At 46.0% G+C, this 15350-nt stretch overlaps 1 protein-coding gene across 4 annotated transcripts in view; it reads right to left on the reverse strand.

Moving 5' to 3' along the window:
- Nucleotides 1-663: 663 nt before the first annotated feature.
- Nucleotides 664-15350, reverse strand: part of ampd2b (adenosine monophosphate deaminase 2b) — a 34618-nt gene continuing 19931 nt past the window's right edge. For all 4 annotated transcript variants that reach the window (XM_066703092.1, XM_066703091.1, XM_066703090.1 and 1 more), the window contains 12 exons: nt 14203-14344; nt 13926-14015; nt 13499-13628; nt 12139-12333; nt 11885-12016; nt 7380-7543; nt 7094-7220; nt 6790-6953; nt 6558-6678; nt 6180-6353; nt 5877-5987; nt 664-5561 (listed from right to left, as the gene is read on the reverse strand). In XM_066703092.1, coding sequence (XP_066559189.1) covers nt 5346-5561; nt 5877-5987; nt 6180-6353; nt 6558-6678; nt 6790-6953; nt 7094-7220; nt 7380-7543; nt 11885-12016; nt 12139-12333; nt 13499-13628; nt 13926-14015; nt 14203-14344 — 1766 coding nt within the window. In that variant the 3' untranslated portion in view covers nt 664-5345. The remainder of the gene's footprint in view (nt 5562-5876; nt 5988-6179; nt 6354-6557; nt 6679-6789; nt 6954-7093; nt 7221-7379; nt 7544-11884; nt 12017-12138; nt 12334-13498; nt 13629-13925; nt 14016-14202; nt 14345-15350) is intronic.

Genomic DNA, 15350 nt, shown 5'->3' on the forward strand with positions numbered 1-15350 from the left:
ACAAAGAATACTAGCCCAAGGACCTGAGCAATGAGAGACAGAAAGATGTACCGAAAAACGGAGACAGACACATGTGTAACGACCAACTATGAAAAAATTATGAAAAGGACATGGTTTGCATAACATTTTTGAATATTTTTTGTGATCAGAATAAAATGTTGTTTGTGGACAGCATCCACTTGCATAACTAAACAGGTATAGTTTGAATTGGTGTTGCTTGTTCATTTTCAGGTTGAGAAGGCCCACGGAGGATTGGGGAGGGCTTGTCACACGATGCCAATCAGATCAAAACACGAATTAAAGTATTACAATAATGTAATAGGATACCTAGACCTCTCCAGGAAGGTGTGGAGTGTAACATGACAGCTAACACTTCTGCCAGAGAGGAGCTCCTCACACTTGAGCTCCTTCCTCTGCAGGTGTGACTCACCCACCCATCCTTCAAAACATAAAGTAACAACTTTACTTGGAAACGTAAATGTTTTGGTTCTGATCAAGCATCATCAGCAGAAAATAACCCCAAGGTCGAGGCATGCACATGTATGCTTCAATGCCTGTAAGACACACGACAGCCACTCAGACACGCATCTGGCACAAGGGCAGCCAGACCAGAGGACGACCTCCTGCAGCCGCTTCCCAGCACCAGAAACGACAGCATCCGCATTCGCTGAAAAACATGCTTTATTGACTGATTGACTCACTTATTCAACAGCACTGCACATCCGCAAGCAGTTGACAATCGTTTGTTAATAATCTTGCATTCAGTACAGCTAGTGTGCGAGGGGTACAGTTACTCATCAACAGTGACTAAATCACTGAACCGGAATTTAAAAAATCAACAGCAGCATTAGTAGGAGTACATTACATTACAGAGAGCAGGCAATGGGATGGATGTGAGGAAAAGAAAACAAGAATACCAGAAGAGTGACAGGCAGACAGCAGTGTGCGACCCCCCCACCCACACGGAGGAGAGTGCGTTCGACGTTGCCAAGTGTTCCAGTTCCAGATTGAAACAGTGGTGCTCGCCCGGTTAGTTGGTTATTTAAGTCTGTTTAGTGTTCCCAAAATGTGCCAAATTTAAATGCGTTACCAGTGCTTTCACTATGTCACTGGTATGGTAAGAAATTAATAATAGGAACAATCTGGGGGCATTCTGAGGAGTTGTTAGGTGGAATGAATGAAGTCTAGTTGAAATTGTCTACTGCAGACAGCGTTCAGGCCACCGCCATAGCTTTCAGAGGCGAGAGTCGGAGTCCCCAGCCCCGGTCCTCGAGTCTCGTTTATATTAATGAATATATAAATTTATTTCTCTGCCTGTTTCACGATTTCTCCCCTCCTCTCCATCTCAACCAAATTCCAGCTCGCATCTCGTGCTCCGAATCTGTTCCTGGGCCGCACGGTTCAATCCTCTCCATTGCCGCCTCACTCCTCACCACTATCGGCTCCCTGTGGTCCAGCAGCAACAGCTGGCTGTTCTTGACCATGGCCAGGAATCCCAATGTGGGTTAGTGCTAGTTATGCAATATTCAAATTTTGTTTGTTTTGGAAATAAAATACACATACAAACACACACACACACACACACACACACACAATCCGTGTTTTCGCACATGCGGCAGGAGGCAGTACACATCCTACAAGATCTTTTCTTTGTCGTTTTTGAACATGCAGCACATAATAAAACTATTATTAATAAAAACATCTACAAATTAACACATTTTGATAGCAAACTCTCCATTTAAAAATGCAATTTGACGTATAGACGTAATTATTGTCAGTGATTTATCAGCCTGTTGTGCGTGTCAGGGTTTGCACCCCGGCTCCCATCTCTGAGTCTAGAACAACGGTTCTTCAACCCAGCTAACAATGTAACAAACAACAATCAACAAAACAGGCAAAACACAAAACAAACAGGCACAAACTCCGAGTAGTAACACAGCGCAGCCCAAGACGGTCAAGGTTAAATCTCACCAGATCACCTCAGCACTTGTACGCACCAGCAGAAACACGTGATGTCTTTACATTAAACGTGTACAGTTATGATCGGTTGTAATGCTCTTGGTTTTAGTAAAACACACACTGCAGCATGCACACATTAATATATCCTTATTTACGTGTAGATCAATTATTATTTTCATCACTATAAGTTTTGCAGGCCACACTTGTCTACAGGCGAGAGGGTGAGATCTGAAATCACAACTGCTGTGGGGCCACATTGCAGGACTGCAATTACAATAATCTGTTCATAGAAACAATCATAAATGCAATATGAAAAGTATAAAAAATAAACATACAAAACAAACAAAACAGGTACTTTTGTTACTCACTTGGTTAGATTTTATTTGAACAGAATTAAATCGTACCAAGCTGCTATGCAACTGAAATTACACACAGATAATTAAATTAAATGTTGAAGAGGAATTTGCAGAGGGAGGGGAGGTCATTTTAAACAGCAACTGCAAACTGGAATAAAGCAGGTGTAACCTTTATCATCCTCCCCCAATTTATGCACACTGATCCAGTGGGACACATTTGTCTGTGGCACCTCAGAGCACCAATAACCCCAGGAAATTGCTTTTTCTTTTCCCATCAATCCCTTGCTGCATGTCACTGAGAGCCAGCAGGCAATCCAGACACAGTCTGTGCAGATTCGCAGGGAACTGGAATTCCTGTCTCTCAGTCCCCCAGCATTAGTGTGAAGGAATCGGGGAAAGATTTGTAAAGCAATCCACAGGAGGCCAGACCAAAACTGGACAATCTGGACAACGTGTAGCCCAGGCTACTCTCACTGAAACCGCTTTCTAAAACTTAAAAACACAAAGAACTGGCCTTTTGTTGCATTTTGTTTTGTATATACTCACAAAGTAAACACAGTAAAATCACAAATATTAAAATAACATTAAAAGGTTTTCAAAAGAGCACAGCCTATTAAGCGTCTGGAGCCGGAAACAGGGAATTAGTTAGGAAACCGGACAGACACCTGCAAACTTCTGAATCAAACAACAACAAAAACAAGAATAATAATAACACTTTGCGATACATAGGAAACCCTAGACATCCCTTTCACTGTTTATTGTGTCAGAGAGGGACGTCCACTAAGTACCTAAACAAAAAGCTTCTAGTTAGTTATTGACACTAAATAGAGACTTGGATACCGAGATTATAAATCACATTTCTCTATAGGTTTAAAAAAATACACTTTGTATTTTATACAAACTAAAGAATGGCTCAATACACATTAACCTTCAGTCAGTAAACAAGGTGCTATTTGCTGTTTGGCTGAGGAGATGGATGGAAATGAAGGGCAGAGAACCCACAGTACCTGCCTTGCACCACTAGGTGGGGTAAGTAGTAAGGGGATCGCTGTTGCCACCTGGTGGGCCAGGTGGGTGCTGCAGGCATCTCAGTATCAGTATGGCAATTCTGTCTATACACACGTCTGAAACACCTCACTGTAAATTGTGTGAGGTCAAAAAACTAAAAACAGACTGGCAGTCAGATTGGATATGCATGGCAGGAAAAAGGGAAATGTGGTTAAAAAAAATATATATAAAAACGGCAAAGGAATCATTTCAAAACAAAAAGGTCAGCAATAAAAAGAAATTAAAAAATACATAAAAAGGCTGAAATTAATGTAAATTTAAACAAATGGAAAGTATAACAGTGTTCCCCAGGTGTGTGTGTGTGCGAGTGTGAGAGAGTGTGTCTGTGTCAGTCAGTGCGAGTGTGTGTGTAAGAGTGTGATTGTGTCAGTCAGTCACAGCTCAGTCCTGCACTCCAGGGCAGATCTGTAAACAGCTCCAGATGAACTCTGACCCCAGAGCCCTACAGACACACGGCTGTCCACCGCGGGCGGTAATGACTCACAGGGACCACACTGAGGAGAAACCAGCATCTCCCTCAATAAAATAAAATCATTACAATAAAGCAATGCAGGACGGATGTCCTCAGGTTTGATCCACACGTATGTCGTGCAGGTCCACGGGACGCCGCGGCGCGCAGGGCAGGTCGGAGCGAGGCACAGGGTGGAGGGGCAGTGGATGAAGGTGCAGTCGGTTTCTCAAGGCACATCTCAAGCCAGCGGAGAGGGCAGGCCTGTGACGCAGTGAGGGAGGAGAGGGCGGCAGAGAGGGACGGGCTCTTCAACTATCATGTCTTTCCACAGCGGTCCAGATTGTTCCCGGCAGCTCCAGCAGCCTGCAGAGCGGCTCCATGATGACAGCCATGTCATTTTTCTCTCTTTCTAGTTGTACCGTTTTACGTTTGCAAGCCACACCAGATGAGAGGGGCCGTGTCCCCTAGAATACTGGACCCCCAGAAGACACATCCCATGGCCCTCATTTGATCTGTCGGAGCGGCTGGCCCCTGTGTGCTGCACTTGGCCCTGCTGGCAGACATAGAACGGGTGTTTGTGCCTGCTCCCTTTTGTGCTCGGTGCTATATCAATGTGGGGTATATGGACTTGCGGCTGCTGTGTGGGCTAGGCCAGGGCTCTGCACTGCACTGCACTGGACTGGACTGCATACCATGCGGGGGAGACGCACAATATTAACCGCATCGATTGGTCCGCCCCCCAAGGACATCGCTCCTTGGTCTTACTGCCACTCTTATACTATTATTAGTATTTATTATTTGTATACATCTGAGATATATATCTAGCTATCTATACATCTATATTTATATCTATATATATATATATCTATCTATATCTATCTATATATATCCGTCTCTCTCTATACAATTTAATTTTCTTGTGATAAATAAATAAATAAATAAAAGATCTTGGGAGCCGGGCGAGGGGGGAAGAGCATGGGGCGGAAGAGCTCAAATGAACAGAGGGGTCGGGGGTCTGCGTCGAGCATCTTCACCTGCTGCCCTGTCCTCCTCTTCGCCTTGTTTCGTTCATGTATTTCTTGTTGATAAAAAAATAAAATAAAATAAAGCCGCCAATCCCTACAGACCCATAAACAATCCCACCCCCAAAATGAGAGAAAGTCACAGTGAGCCAAGAACAGGTAGAGGAAGCGGCGAGCAGGAAGTGTGGGGGGGTGGGGGGCTCCACTTCTCAACAGCAAACACAAGTGCGCCCATCCTCCTCCTCCTCTCCTGCCTCGCTCCGCCCCAGTGAAGTGCCCTCCATCGGCCACACAGACGAGCCCAGTGAATTCCTCAGGCATGTGGGGGGGGCACTGTGGGGGGGTCAGGGAGCTGAATCTCTGTCAACTAACATGACAGCAGGAGGAGCACCCTGCACCCCTCCGGCTGCTCTTCTGGGAGGGGGACATAAGGCAGGATAGGGAGAGAGAGAGGGAGGGGGAGAGGGAGCGGCAGTTGGAGGGGCAGTCCTATCGCCTCCCGGGCAGCGGGGGCATGGACAGGCTGTCCTCCTCCTCGATGGTGTCCAGCTCCTCGCTGCGCACCGCCTGCGTGATGAGGTTGAGCTCCTCACACATGGTCTCGTAGCGGTACCCCACGCGGATGTCTGGCACGTTGGTACGGCGGATGTCATTGCCCTCTGGACCCTCGCGGCTGCAGTTGGGGCCCAGCCAGTAGCTCTTCACCTGGGGGGGTGATGAGGCCGTTACACACATACACACACACAGCCCCACCGCACACAATGCGCCATGCAGACACAGACAGACAGACAGAAGATGGAGGGAGAGATGGAGGAAGGGACAAACAGGTTGCACAGAGGTCACAGAGAGGTGATTGTAACGCCAGTTCATTTGGATATAGAGTACCACAACATACAAATCAACACAATACAATACACTGCAATACAGTACACCAGAGAGCAAAATAGAGAAAGACAGACGGACAGGCAGACAGGCAGGCAGAGGTGCCCAGGTGCAGGATAGCAGTGTAGTGTCTTGTACCTTGTGAGAGAAGCCGCTCATCAGCACACTGTTCCTGGCCAGTTCACACATGTCACAGGAGCTGAGCTTCCACACCTGCGCTGCGATGCTGTACTCCTCCATCAGGGGCTCCTGCAGGGACATACACTGCGTCACACACACACTGTATCACACACACTGTGTCACAAACACTGCATCATAAACGCACACACACTTAGCATCACAAACACACACACACTGCGTCACACAAACACACACACACACACACACACACACACACACACACACACACACACACACACACACACACACACACACACACACCTTGGTGAAGTGGAATTGCAGGGGGTCGTCCGTGGACAGTGACACCATCAGCCCACGGGACAGGTACTCCGGCAAAGGGTTTCTGTGGTAACTCAGAAAGAGGCTGTTGTTGCTCAGTGGCGACATGGCGATTCCGATCTGAGCCAGATAGTACAGATACTGGAGCACAGGGGCCTGGGGGGGGGGGGGGGGGGGGAAGAGAGAGAGAGAAAGAGAGGGAGGAGAGGGTCAGTCAGATACTGTCAGATGCCGTTTATAAAAAGATTCAGCTAAACAGTCAATTTACTATAATAATAATATTAATAATAATAATAATAATAATAATAATAATAATAATAATTGCAGTGTGCGCGTGTGGACACCGGGGGGCAACCTCACCTTCCTCAGCAGCAGCCCGTGGGAGATGTTCTCTGACAGCATGAAACCTGACACCAGGTGGTGGATCGGCCCCGCCTCCCCACAGTGGGGGCGGAGCACAAACATGGGGAAGCCCCGCCTCCTGCAGGGAACACAGGGGAGAGGACACGTCTGACATGCACAGGAACTGTGCTCACCCTCGTGACACACTGAGACAGAGGGAGAGAGAGAGACAGCGGGAGCTCCTGCTTACCTGCGCAGGTGGTTAAGCACCGTCATGTTGGCGTACATGTAGTACAGGTAGTAGGAGTACGGGGGGTTGTCCTCCTCGGTCCAGTTGGCCGGCAGGGGGCTGTCCAGGTTGAAGATGTGGTGCTCAGGTTTGGACTCATCGTCCACACTGTCAAACCCCACCACCTGCACGGAGACACAGTGGTCACCACACACCCACTACACACTGCACTCGAGTACAGTGTTCTTTATTGCCCTGAACTGTAGTGTCCTATTGCCTATTGCACTCCCCTGAGCTGCGACACACTCCTCTGTGCTGCACTCACATGCTGCAGGAACAGGTGCAGCGCTGGGTGGCTGCGGGGATTGATCGTGACCTCGAACAGCGGCAGGAAGATGTTCTCCAGCATCTCCTGGAAGTTTGCCAGCTGCTTCTTGGTATGGTAGACATCGCTGTGAAGACACAAGGAGGGGACAAAGACATCAGACACTGACACAGGCCTAAGACCCTCTCCACACTAGAGACAGTGACAGAGAGAGAGAGACACAGACAGACAGAGACACAGAGAGACACAGAGACCGACAGACAGGGGGGAGGGACAGGGCACTCACAAGAGGCGTGGCACCTGGACCAGCCAGCGCACGTTGTCAGAGTAGACCTTGTGGGTCACTGCCCACTGCGCCAGCTTGTCCCACTCGTCCCGTGACCTGCCATAGATGGACAGACGCAGCTCCACATTCTGGTACTTGCTCTCCTCCAGGTCAGCCATCACCTCCTGCAGGAAGAAGGGGGGGAGGGGAGGAGAGAGGAACGTGGAGGGAGAGAGAGAGAGATGAGAAAACAAAGGGAGGAAAAGTTGAAGGGAGAGCCAGAGAGAGAGAGAGAGAGAGAGAGAGAGTGTGGTGTAGGGCTGTGCGATATGACGATATATATCGTATGACGATAGAAAAACGTCTATCGTTTCATATTATGCTATATTGTTTATATCGTGGTGTCGCAAATTGCAATCTTTACGGCAGTATTTTTCGTCATTAGGATGCTTTTCGTTCTTCCCGGTTCTTCCACACGTGTCAGATGCAGGTAGAAATGAGCATCAGAAACACAGACAGACACGAGGAGAGAGACCTGTCACAATAACCAACACAACCAAGAGATACTTTAATGCGCAAGTGCACACGCCGCGCCCCGCTCTGTCGCCGGGCTGAACTCAATCTGCAGGCACCCCCACCCCCGCTAATTTAGACTGATATAATTTTAATAAATTGGAAAGCAATGGAAACACATGCAGAAAGTATCATTTTCTTTTTATTAAGATGGTGAAGTGGTTCAACAGTTGTATTATTATTATTATTACTATAACTATTTTGTATTAACATCGTGCTGTACTTGTAAGTAGAATCGAAACGCGACAGTCACAGGAGAAATGTCTCTGTCTAGTAGATGTTAATGCGCCACTATAAACCCGGCTGTGGTAAATCTTCCTGAATATATACCTTTACAGCGCATGTGTTGCGTGATCACTATTACTTGTGTTATTGTTATTGTGTATATGTATATATGTGCTCTGAGGAAGATAAGTCGAAACGCGTAAGCATCATGATGTTCACTTTTTCTCTAATAAATAATTTTTGAGACATCGGTGAATATGGACTGTTTTTAGACGGGAGCTGCTGTCCTTCCTTCCTTGACTGGATAATTGTTTTATATAAAATCCCTGGGATAAGGCACCCCGCATTTAAGATTTATTAAAACTATTGTAACGCCAGCTATTTTTAAACTTACATATACATATATATATATACATACATATATATATATATATATATATATATATATATGTATATGTATGTGTATACAGTGAGGGGAAAAAAGTATTTGATCCCCTGCTGATTTTGTACGTTTGCCCACTGACAAAGAAATTATCAGTCTATAATTTTAATGGTAGGTGTATTTTAACAGTGAGAGACAGAATAACAACAACAAAATCCAGAAAAACGCATTTCAAAAAAGTTATACATTGATTTGCATGTTAATGAGGGAAATAAGTATTTGATCCCCTATCAATCAACAAGATTTCTGGCTCCCAGGTGTCTTTTATACAGGTAACGAGCTGAGACTCTCTTAAAGGGAGTGCTCCTAATCTCAGCTCGTTACCTGTATAAAAGACACCTGTCCACAGAAGCAATCAATCAATCAGATTCCAAACTCTCCACCATGGCCAAGACCAAAGAGCTGTCCAAGGATGTCAGGGACAAGATTGTAGACCTACACAAGGCTGGAATGGGCTACAAGACCATCGCCAAGCAGCTTGGTGAGAAGGTGACAACAGTTGGTGCGATTATTCGCAAATGGAAAAACACAAAATAACTGTCAGTCTCCCTCGGTCTGGGGCTCCATGCAAGATCTCACCTCGTGGAGTTTCAATGATCATGAGAACGGTGAGGAATCAGCCCAGAACTACACGGGAGGATCTTGTTAATGATCTCAAGGCAGCTGGGACCATAGTCACCAAGAAAACAATTGGTAACACTACGCCGTGAAGGACTGAAATCCTGCAGCGCCCGCAAGGTCCCCCTGCTCAAGAAAGCACATGTACAGGCCCGTCTGAAGTTTGCCAATGAACATCTGAATGATTCAGAGGAGAACTGGGTGAAAGTGTTGTGGTCAGATGAGACTAAAATCGAGCTCTTTGGCATCAACTCAACTCGCCGTGTTTGGAGGAGGAGGAATGACCCCAAGAACACCATCCCCCACCGTCAAACATGGAGGTGGAAACATTATGTTTTGGGGGTGTTTTTCTGCTAAGGGGACAGGATAACTGCACCGCATCAAAGGGACAATGGATGGGACCATGTACCGTCAAATCTTGGGTGAGAACCTCCTTCCCTCAGCCAGGGCATTGAAAATGGGTCGTGGATGGGTATTCCAGCATGACAATGACCCAAAACACACAGCCAAGGCAACAAAGGAGTGGCTCAAGAAGAAGCACATTAAGGTCCTGGAGTGGCCTAGCCAGTCTCCAGACCTTAATCCCATAGAAAATCTGTGGAGAGAGCTGAAGGTTTGAGTTGCCAAACCTCAGCCTCGAAACCTTAATGACTTGGAGAGGATCTGCAAAGAGGAGTGGGACAAAATCCCTCCTGAGATGTGTGCAAACCTGGTGGCCAACTACAAGAAATGTCTGACCTCTGTGATTGACAACAAGGGTTTTGCCACCAAGTACTAAGTCGAAGGGGTCAAATACTTATTTCCCTCATTAACATGCAAATCAATGTATAACTTTTATGAAATGCGTTTTTCTGGATTTTTTTGTTGTTATTCTGTCTCTCACTGTTAAAATACACCTACCATTAAAATTATAGACTGATCATTTCTTTGTCAGTGGGCAAACGTACAAAATCAGCAGGGGATCAAATACTTTTTTCCCTCACTGTATATATATATACACTCACCTAAAGGATTATTAGGAACACCTGTTCAATTTCTCATTAATGCAATTATCTAACCAAACAATCACATGGCAGTTGCTTCAATGCATTTAGGGGTGTGGTCCTGGTCAAGACAATCTCCTGAACTCCAAACTGAATGTCTGAATGGGAAAGAAAGGTGATTTAAGCAATTTTGAGCGTGGCATGGTTGTTGGTGCCAGACGGGCCGGTCTGAGTATTTCACAATCTGCTCAGTTACTGGGATTTTCACGCACAACCATTTCTAGGGTTTACAAAGAATGGTGTGAAAAGGGAAAAACATCCAGTATGCGGCAGTCCTGGGGGCGAAAATGCCTTGTTGATGCTAGAGGTCAGAGGAGAATGGGCCGACTGATTCAAGCTGATAGAAGAGCAACTTTGACTGAAATAACCACTCGTTACAACCGAGGTATGCAGCAAAGCATTTGTGAAGCCACAGCACGTACAACCTTGAGGCGGATGGGCTACAACAGCAGAAGACCCCACCGGGTACCACTCATCTCCACTACAAATAGGAAAAAGAGGCTACAATTTGCACAAGCTCACCAAAATTGGACAGTTGAAGACTGTAAAAATGTTGCCTGGTCTGAATTTGGCATAAACAGAATGAGAACATGGATCCATCATGCCTTGTTACCACTGTGCAGGCTGGTGGTGGTGGTGTAATGGTGTGGGGGATGTTTTCTTGGCACACTTTAGGCCCCTTAGTGCCAATTGGGCATCGTTTAAATGCCACGGCCTACCTGAGCATTGTTTCTGACCATGTCCATCCCTTTATGACCACCATGTACCCATCCTCTGATGGCTACTTCCAGCAGGATAATGCACCATGTCACAAAGGTCGAATCATTTCAAATTGGTTTCTTGAACATGACAATGAGTTCACTGTACTAAACTGGCCCCAAGCATCTTTGGGATGTGGTGGAACGGGAGCTTCGTGCCCTGGATGTGCATCCCACAAATCTCCATCAACTGCAAGATGCTATCCTATCAATATGGGCCAACATTTCTAAAGAATGCTTTCAGCACCTTGTTGAATCAATGCCACGTAGAATTAAGGCAGTTCTGAAGGCGAAAGGGGGTCAAACACAGTATTAGTATGGTGTTCCTAATAATCCTTTAGGTGAGTGTATATATAAATGTGTGTGTGTGTGTGTGTATAAGTATATATATCCCATAACAACATAACACACGTAATAGTAATCACACAACACTTGCCCTGTAATGTGTTGCATTCTGCATATATTTACCATGACAGCCTGCATGTAGTATTTGTTAGTTTCGCTAATTGAAGGATTAACGAAATACTTGTAGTTTGAATGTCTTTGGTCTTATTTTGTGGCTTGATTGGATAAAAACAACAAATAGAGATGTATACCGTGTATCGCCCAAACTTCTAAAAATATCGAGATATTATTTTTAAGTCATATCGCCCAGCCCTAGTGTGGTGTTAATGCATTTTATTCATTCATTCCATCTTATTTATAAGCACCCGGAGTCCACCTCACGGACACTGCATCCCGTGTCCAGTCGCCCCTTTGAGCGCAGACTGCAATGATGGCCGCGAGAGAGTCTGACCCGGGTCTACAATACAGGGCCTCCATTCCAGGCAAAAATCCCACCGCTGCCCCCCGTTGGGCTGGGCGTACCTTGATGATGTGCCCGAAGTACTTCCCCTCGATGTAGTTATCCGTCTTGATGAAGATCTCACGCAGAATGGACTCCCCGATGGGGTTGTACTTGGAGTTGAACTTGTCGAAACGGTGGAATGTGTTGCGGTCCTGAGGGAATGAACGGCAGAGAAATGGAAGAGAAATGAATGAACCTCACGGCCTTCGACCTCGGTGTGGACACACCCCCGCCCCCTCCCTCTCCTTCTCCCTCTCCCTCTCCACCCCCTCACCGCGTGCATGTCCAGGGTGTCCACGCTGAGGTCGAAGGCCGTGAGGTTCATGGACTCGAACACCTCCATCAGCGTCTGGCCCTTGCCCTGCTCCACGTGCACAATCTCCCCCGGGTACTTCTTCATCGCCCGCTTGATGAAGCGCAGCAGGTGCTTCTGGTTCATGCAGGACGAGGCGTGGATGTGCGTGTCCACCTGCGGGGGGAGCCGGAGAGACGCAGAGTTGAGGAGATGGGGACAGGGGGGCAGTGGGATAGCGTGGCACAGTAAGAGACAGTATGGAACAGGTATGGAGACAGTATGGGACAGCACAGGACAGTATGGAACTGGACAGGAAAATGTAAGAGTGATGCAGTCAGTGTTTATTTTGTTGACAGAATTGATGATGAAAATGTTCATCAACAAACTTTTTCATTTTAGTGGGGGTCATGATCTTGTAGCACAGACCCAAGAGTTTTGAGAGTGCGATCATTTTCTCCAAAATAAATACAAATATTTGATCAAAAAGCTAATTACGTTATCTATAATGTTACCATTATCATCATCATCATTAACACAAACTGATTAAAAACAGTAGCTAGGCAACCGAGCACGGTGGATACTACTGGTTAGTGCCTGAACTGCAAGTAACCATTCATTCAAGACTTGAAAAGAAACCTGCAGTCTGGCAGCACTTCAAATACAGTGAGAAAAAGAAAACATCTGTTAAGATATTAACTGCAGGAAACTGAACCGAATGTGGCTTCAATGACTGGACAAAATACAAGGAATTTGAAGCAACATGTGAAGAGTCGAATAAATCAAATTCCATTTGTAAGATCTGTGCGTTTATTTCTTAGACAAGCATGTGAAGGCTTTGTAGATAAAATCATGATTTTGAATGTAATTCATTCCGTGATTCTTATATATTCATAGAGTAATAGTTTAGATTTGTTTAATGAATTTGTTCATTGCTTAAATTCTTTTGATAAGTTGCCACACAATTATTGTAAGGATTTAAATGCTAACAAATTAAAACTGTCTTAATTGTAAAGTTAAAAAGCTAAATTAACGTAATTTGTTTAATATTCCAATGACTAAAACTGAATTAAATGTATGCAGGTTTCAGGTCAATATAACAATGAAATAGCATGACTTAAATATGACTATAACTCATGTAATTTTAGTTGACTTAAGCTAACTAAAATAAAGAAAATTGAATGACTAAAATGTGACTAGATCTCAAAGACATTTCAGTTGACCTGACTAAGACTAAATCAAAAACTGATGACTGAATTAACACTGCGTGCAGTGAGGGACAGAGTGAGACAGTACAGTGTGGGACAGTGTGGGACAGGACAGTGCAGCAGTGCTGTGGTACCTTGCGGATGTTGTAGAAGTCGCGGTGCGGCACCTTCTTCTGCGCCGCCAGCTCCTTCATCTCGTTCAGCAGGATGTGCATCTGGAACTTGGAGCTCAGGTACTGCAGCCGGCGGTAACAGAACGACTTTCTGCCGGCGGGAGAGGGAGAGAGACAGAGAGAGACGCAGAGGAAGGCAGCTTTTATTGTCTTCTTGTTAGTTTGAATGTTTTGTTTAAGACTCATGTTTTGGGGGGATTTCATACAGCAAAGTAATAAATAATTAACATCAATAAATAAAAATAATCCTCATATTGGAAATCTCAAACTGGAAAAATCGGAGCAGACAGGGGAAGAAACTGGGACAGAGAGAGGGAGAGAGATAAAAGAGAGAGAGAGAGCGAGCAAGAGAGAGAAGCCTGGGCTGGTGTTTGTGGTCCGCACTCACACAGGGCCGTTGATGATGAGAGCCATGAGCACGTTCATGTCTGCAATGTACTCCTGCAGGTCTGGGTATGGCAGGTCCAGCTCGGTGGTCCTGGGCAGAGAAACAGTGCTTCAGCACTCAGCACACAGCAAAGCATACGGCACAGCATACAGCACCGTATACATCACTGCTATACAGCACCACTATACATCACTGTATACATCACTCTCTCCCTCTCCTCTCACTCCCCCCCCTCCCCTCCGTCCCCTGACTGACACACCACAGACACTGTCCTTACTTTTCCATCTGGCTGGCCTTGGTGTACACATGGATCACTCCGTCCACCATCTGGCAGCCGAAGCCCATGTCTGGGGGCATGCATTTGGGATCCAGGTTCTCGTAGGGGTGCGTGTCAGACACGGGGGGGTGCACCGGGGCGTCTGCGGGGATGGGGTGGGGGGGGGGGGAACGACAAGAGGAGGAGGCAGATGAGGAGGCGGGGACAGGAGCACAAGGAGCCCCGCCCTGCACCACGGCACTCGGCAACCCAGCGCCCTTCTCACGCCACACACAGCGCGCACACTGCTGCGCTCTCCCAGCCCCCGACTCACCCGGCCGCCGATCACCCACAAATAGCAGCTCTATACTATGAAATGATTGATATTATCACCATAGCTGTCGTGATTACCACGGGCTCCGTCTCACCACGGTCCTGTGCTGGATGAAGCAGTTATTGATGATAAATGAAGGAATCATCATCATCATTTATTTATTTATTTCTTGGCAGATGCCCTAATCCAGGTCGCTTTACAGTTTACACAAACTTTCACAGCTTGTGTGTGTGAACGTAAGTATGCATGTTTGTGTGTGTATGTATACTTTATGTGCATGTTAATGTATGTAAGCATTATGTGTATGTACGCAGGAGCGACTCAAATGGGGTGAAAAGGGTGTGGTGTGGGTTTACATAACTCAATAGTGTTCATCTGTAAATTGAATAAAATGTGTGAATTAATCACTAATGAATATACAACTCACTCTCTCTAAATCAACTGGTGCATACCTCCACCCCCCCCATCCTCCCTATGACAAATGATTCGTCCCAAGTCGCATATGTGCTCCTGCACAACTGCACCTTCAGAGGGAAAACAAAATTGTAGCACTAAAAGGTGAAGATAGCAAACTGCCCTGCAACTGGTGGCTGACAAGATGTCACGACCAAAAGTAAAATCTGATGCCCAAAAAGGAACAGACAAAAAATAGTCAGAATGCTGGGAATCGATTGTTGACAATTTTCCCCACCACACCAGCTGCAGTTCTAGATCTGACAAAATCTATGCGATTAGCAGCTGCCGTTTTCTCCAGCAGTTACTGTTTGCTACTTGCACATCACACAGAGGGCGATCCTAGAAAATAGTTGCCTTTTGTGGCAGTAGTTATTGGTAA

This window comes from Amia ocellicauda, chromosome 5, assembly GCF_036373705.1.
Source record: "Amia ocellicauda isolate fAmiCal2 chromosome 5, fAmiCal2.hap1, whole genome shotgun sequence".
NCBI classification, from domain to species: domain Eukaryota; kingdom Metazoa; phylum Chordata; class Actinopteri; order Amiiformes; family Amiidae; genus Amia; species Amia ocellicauda.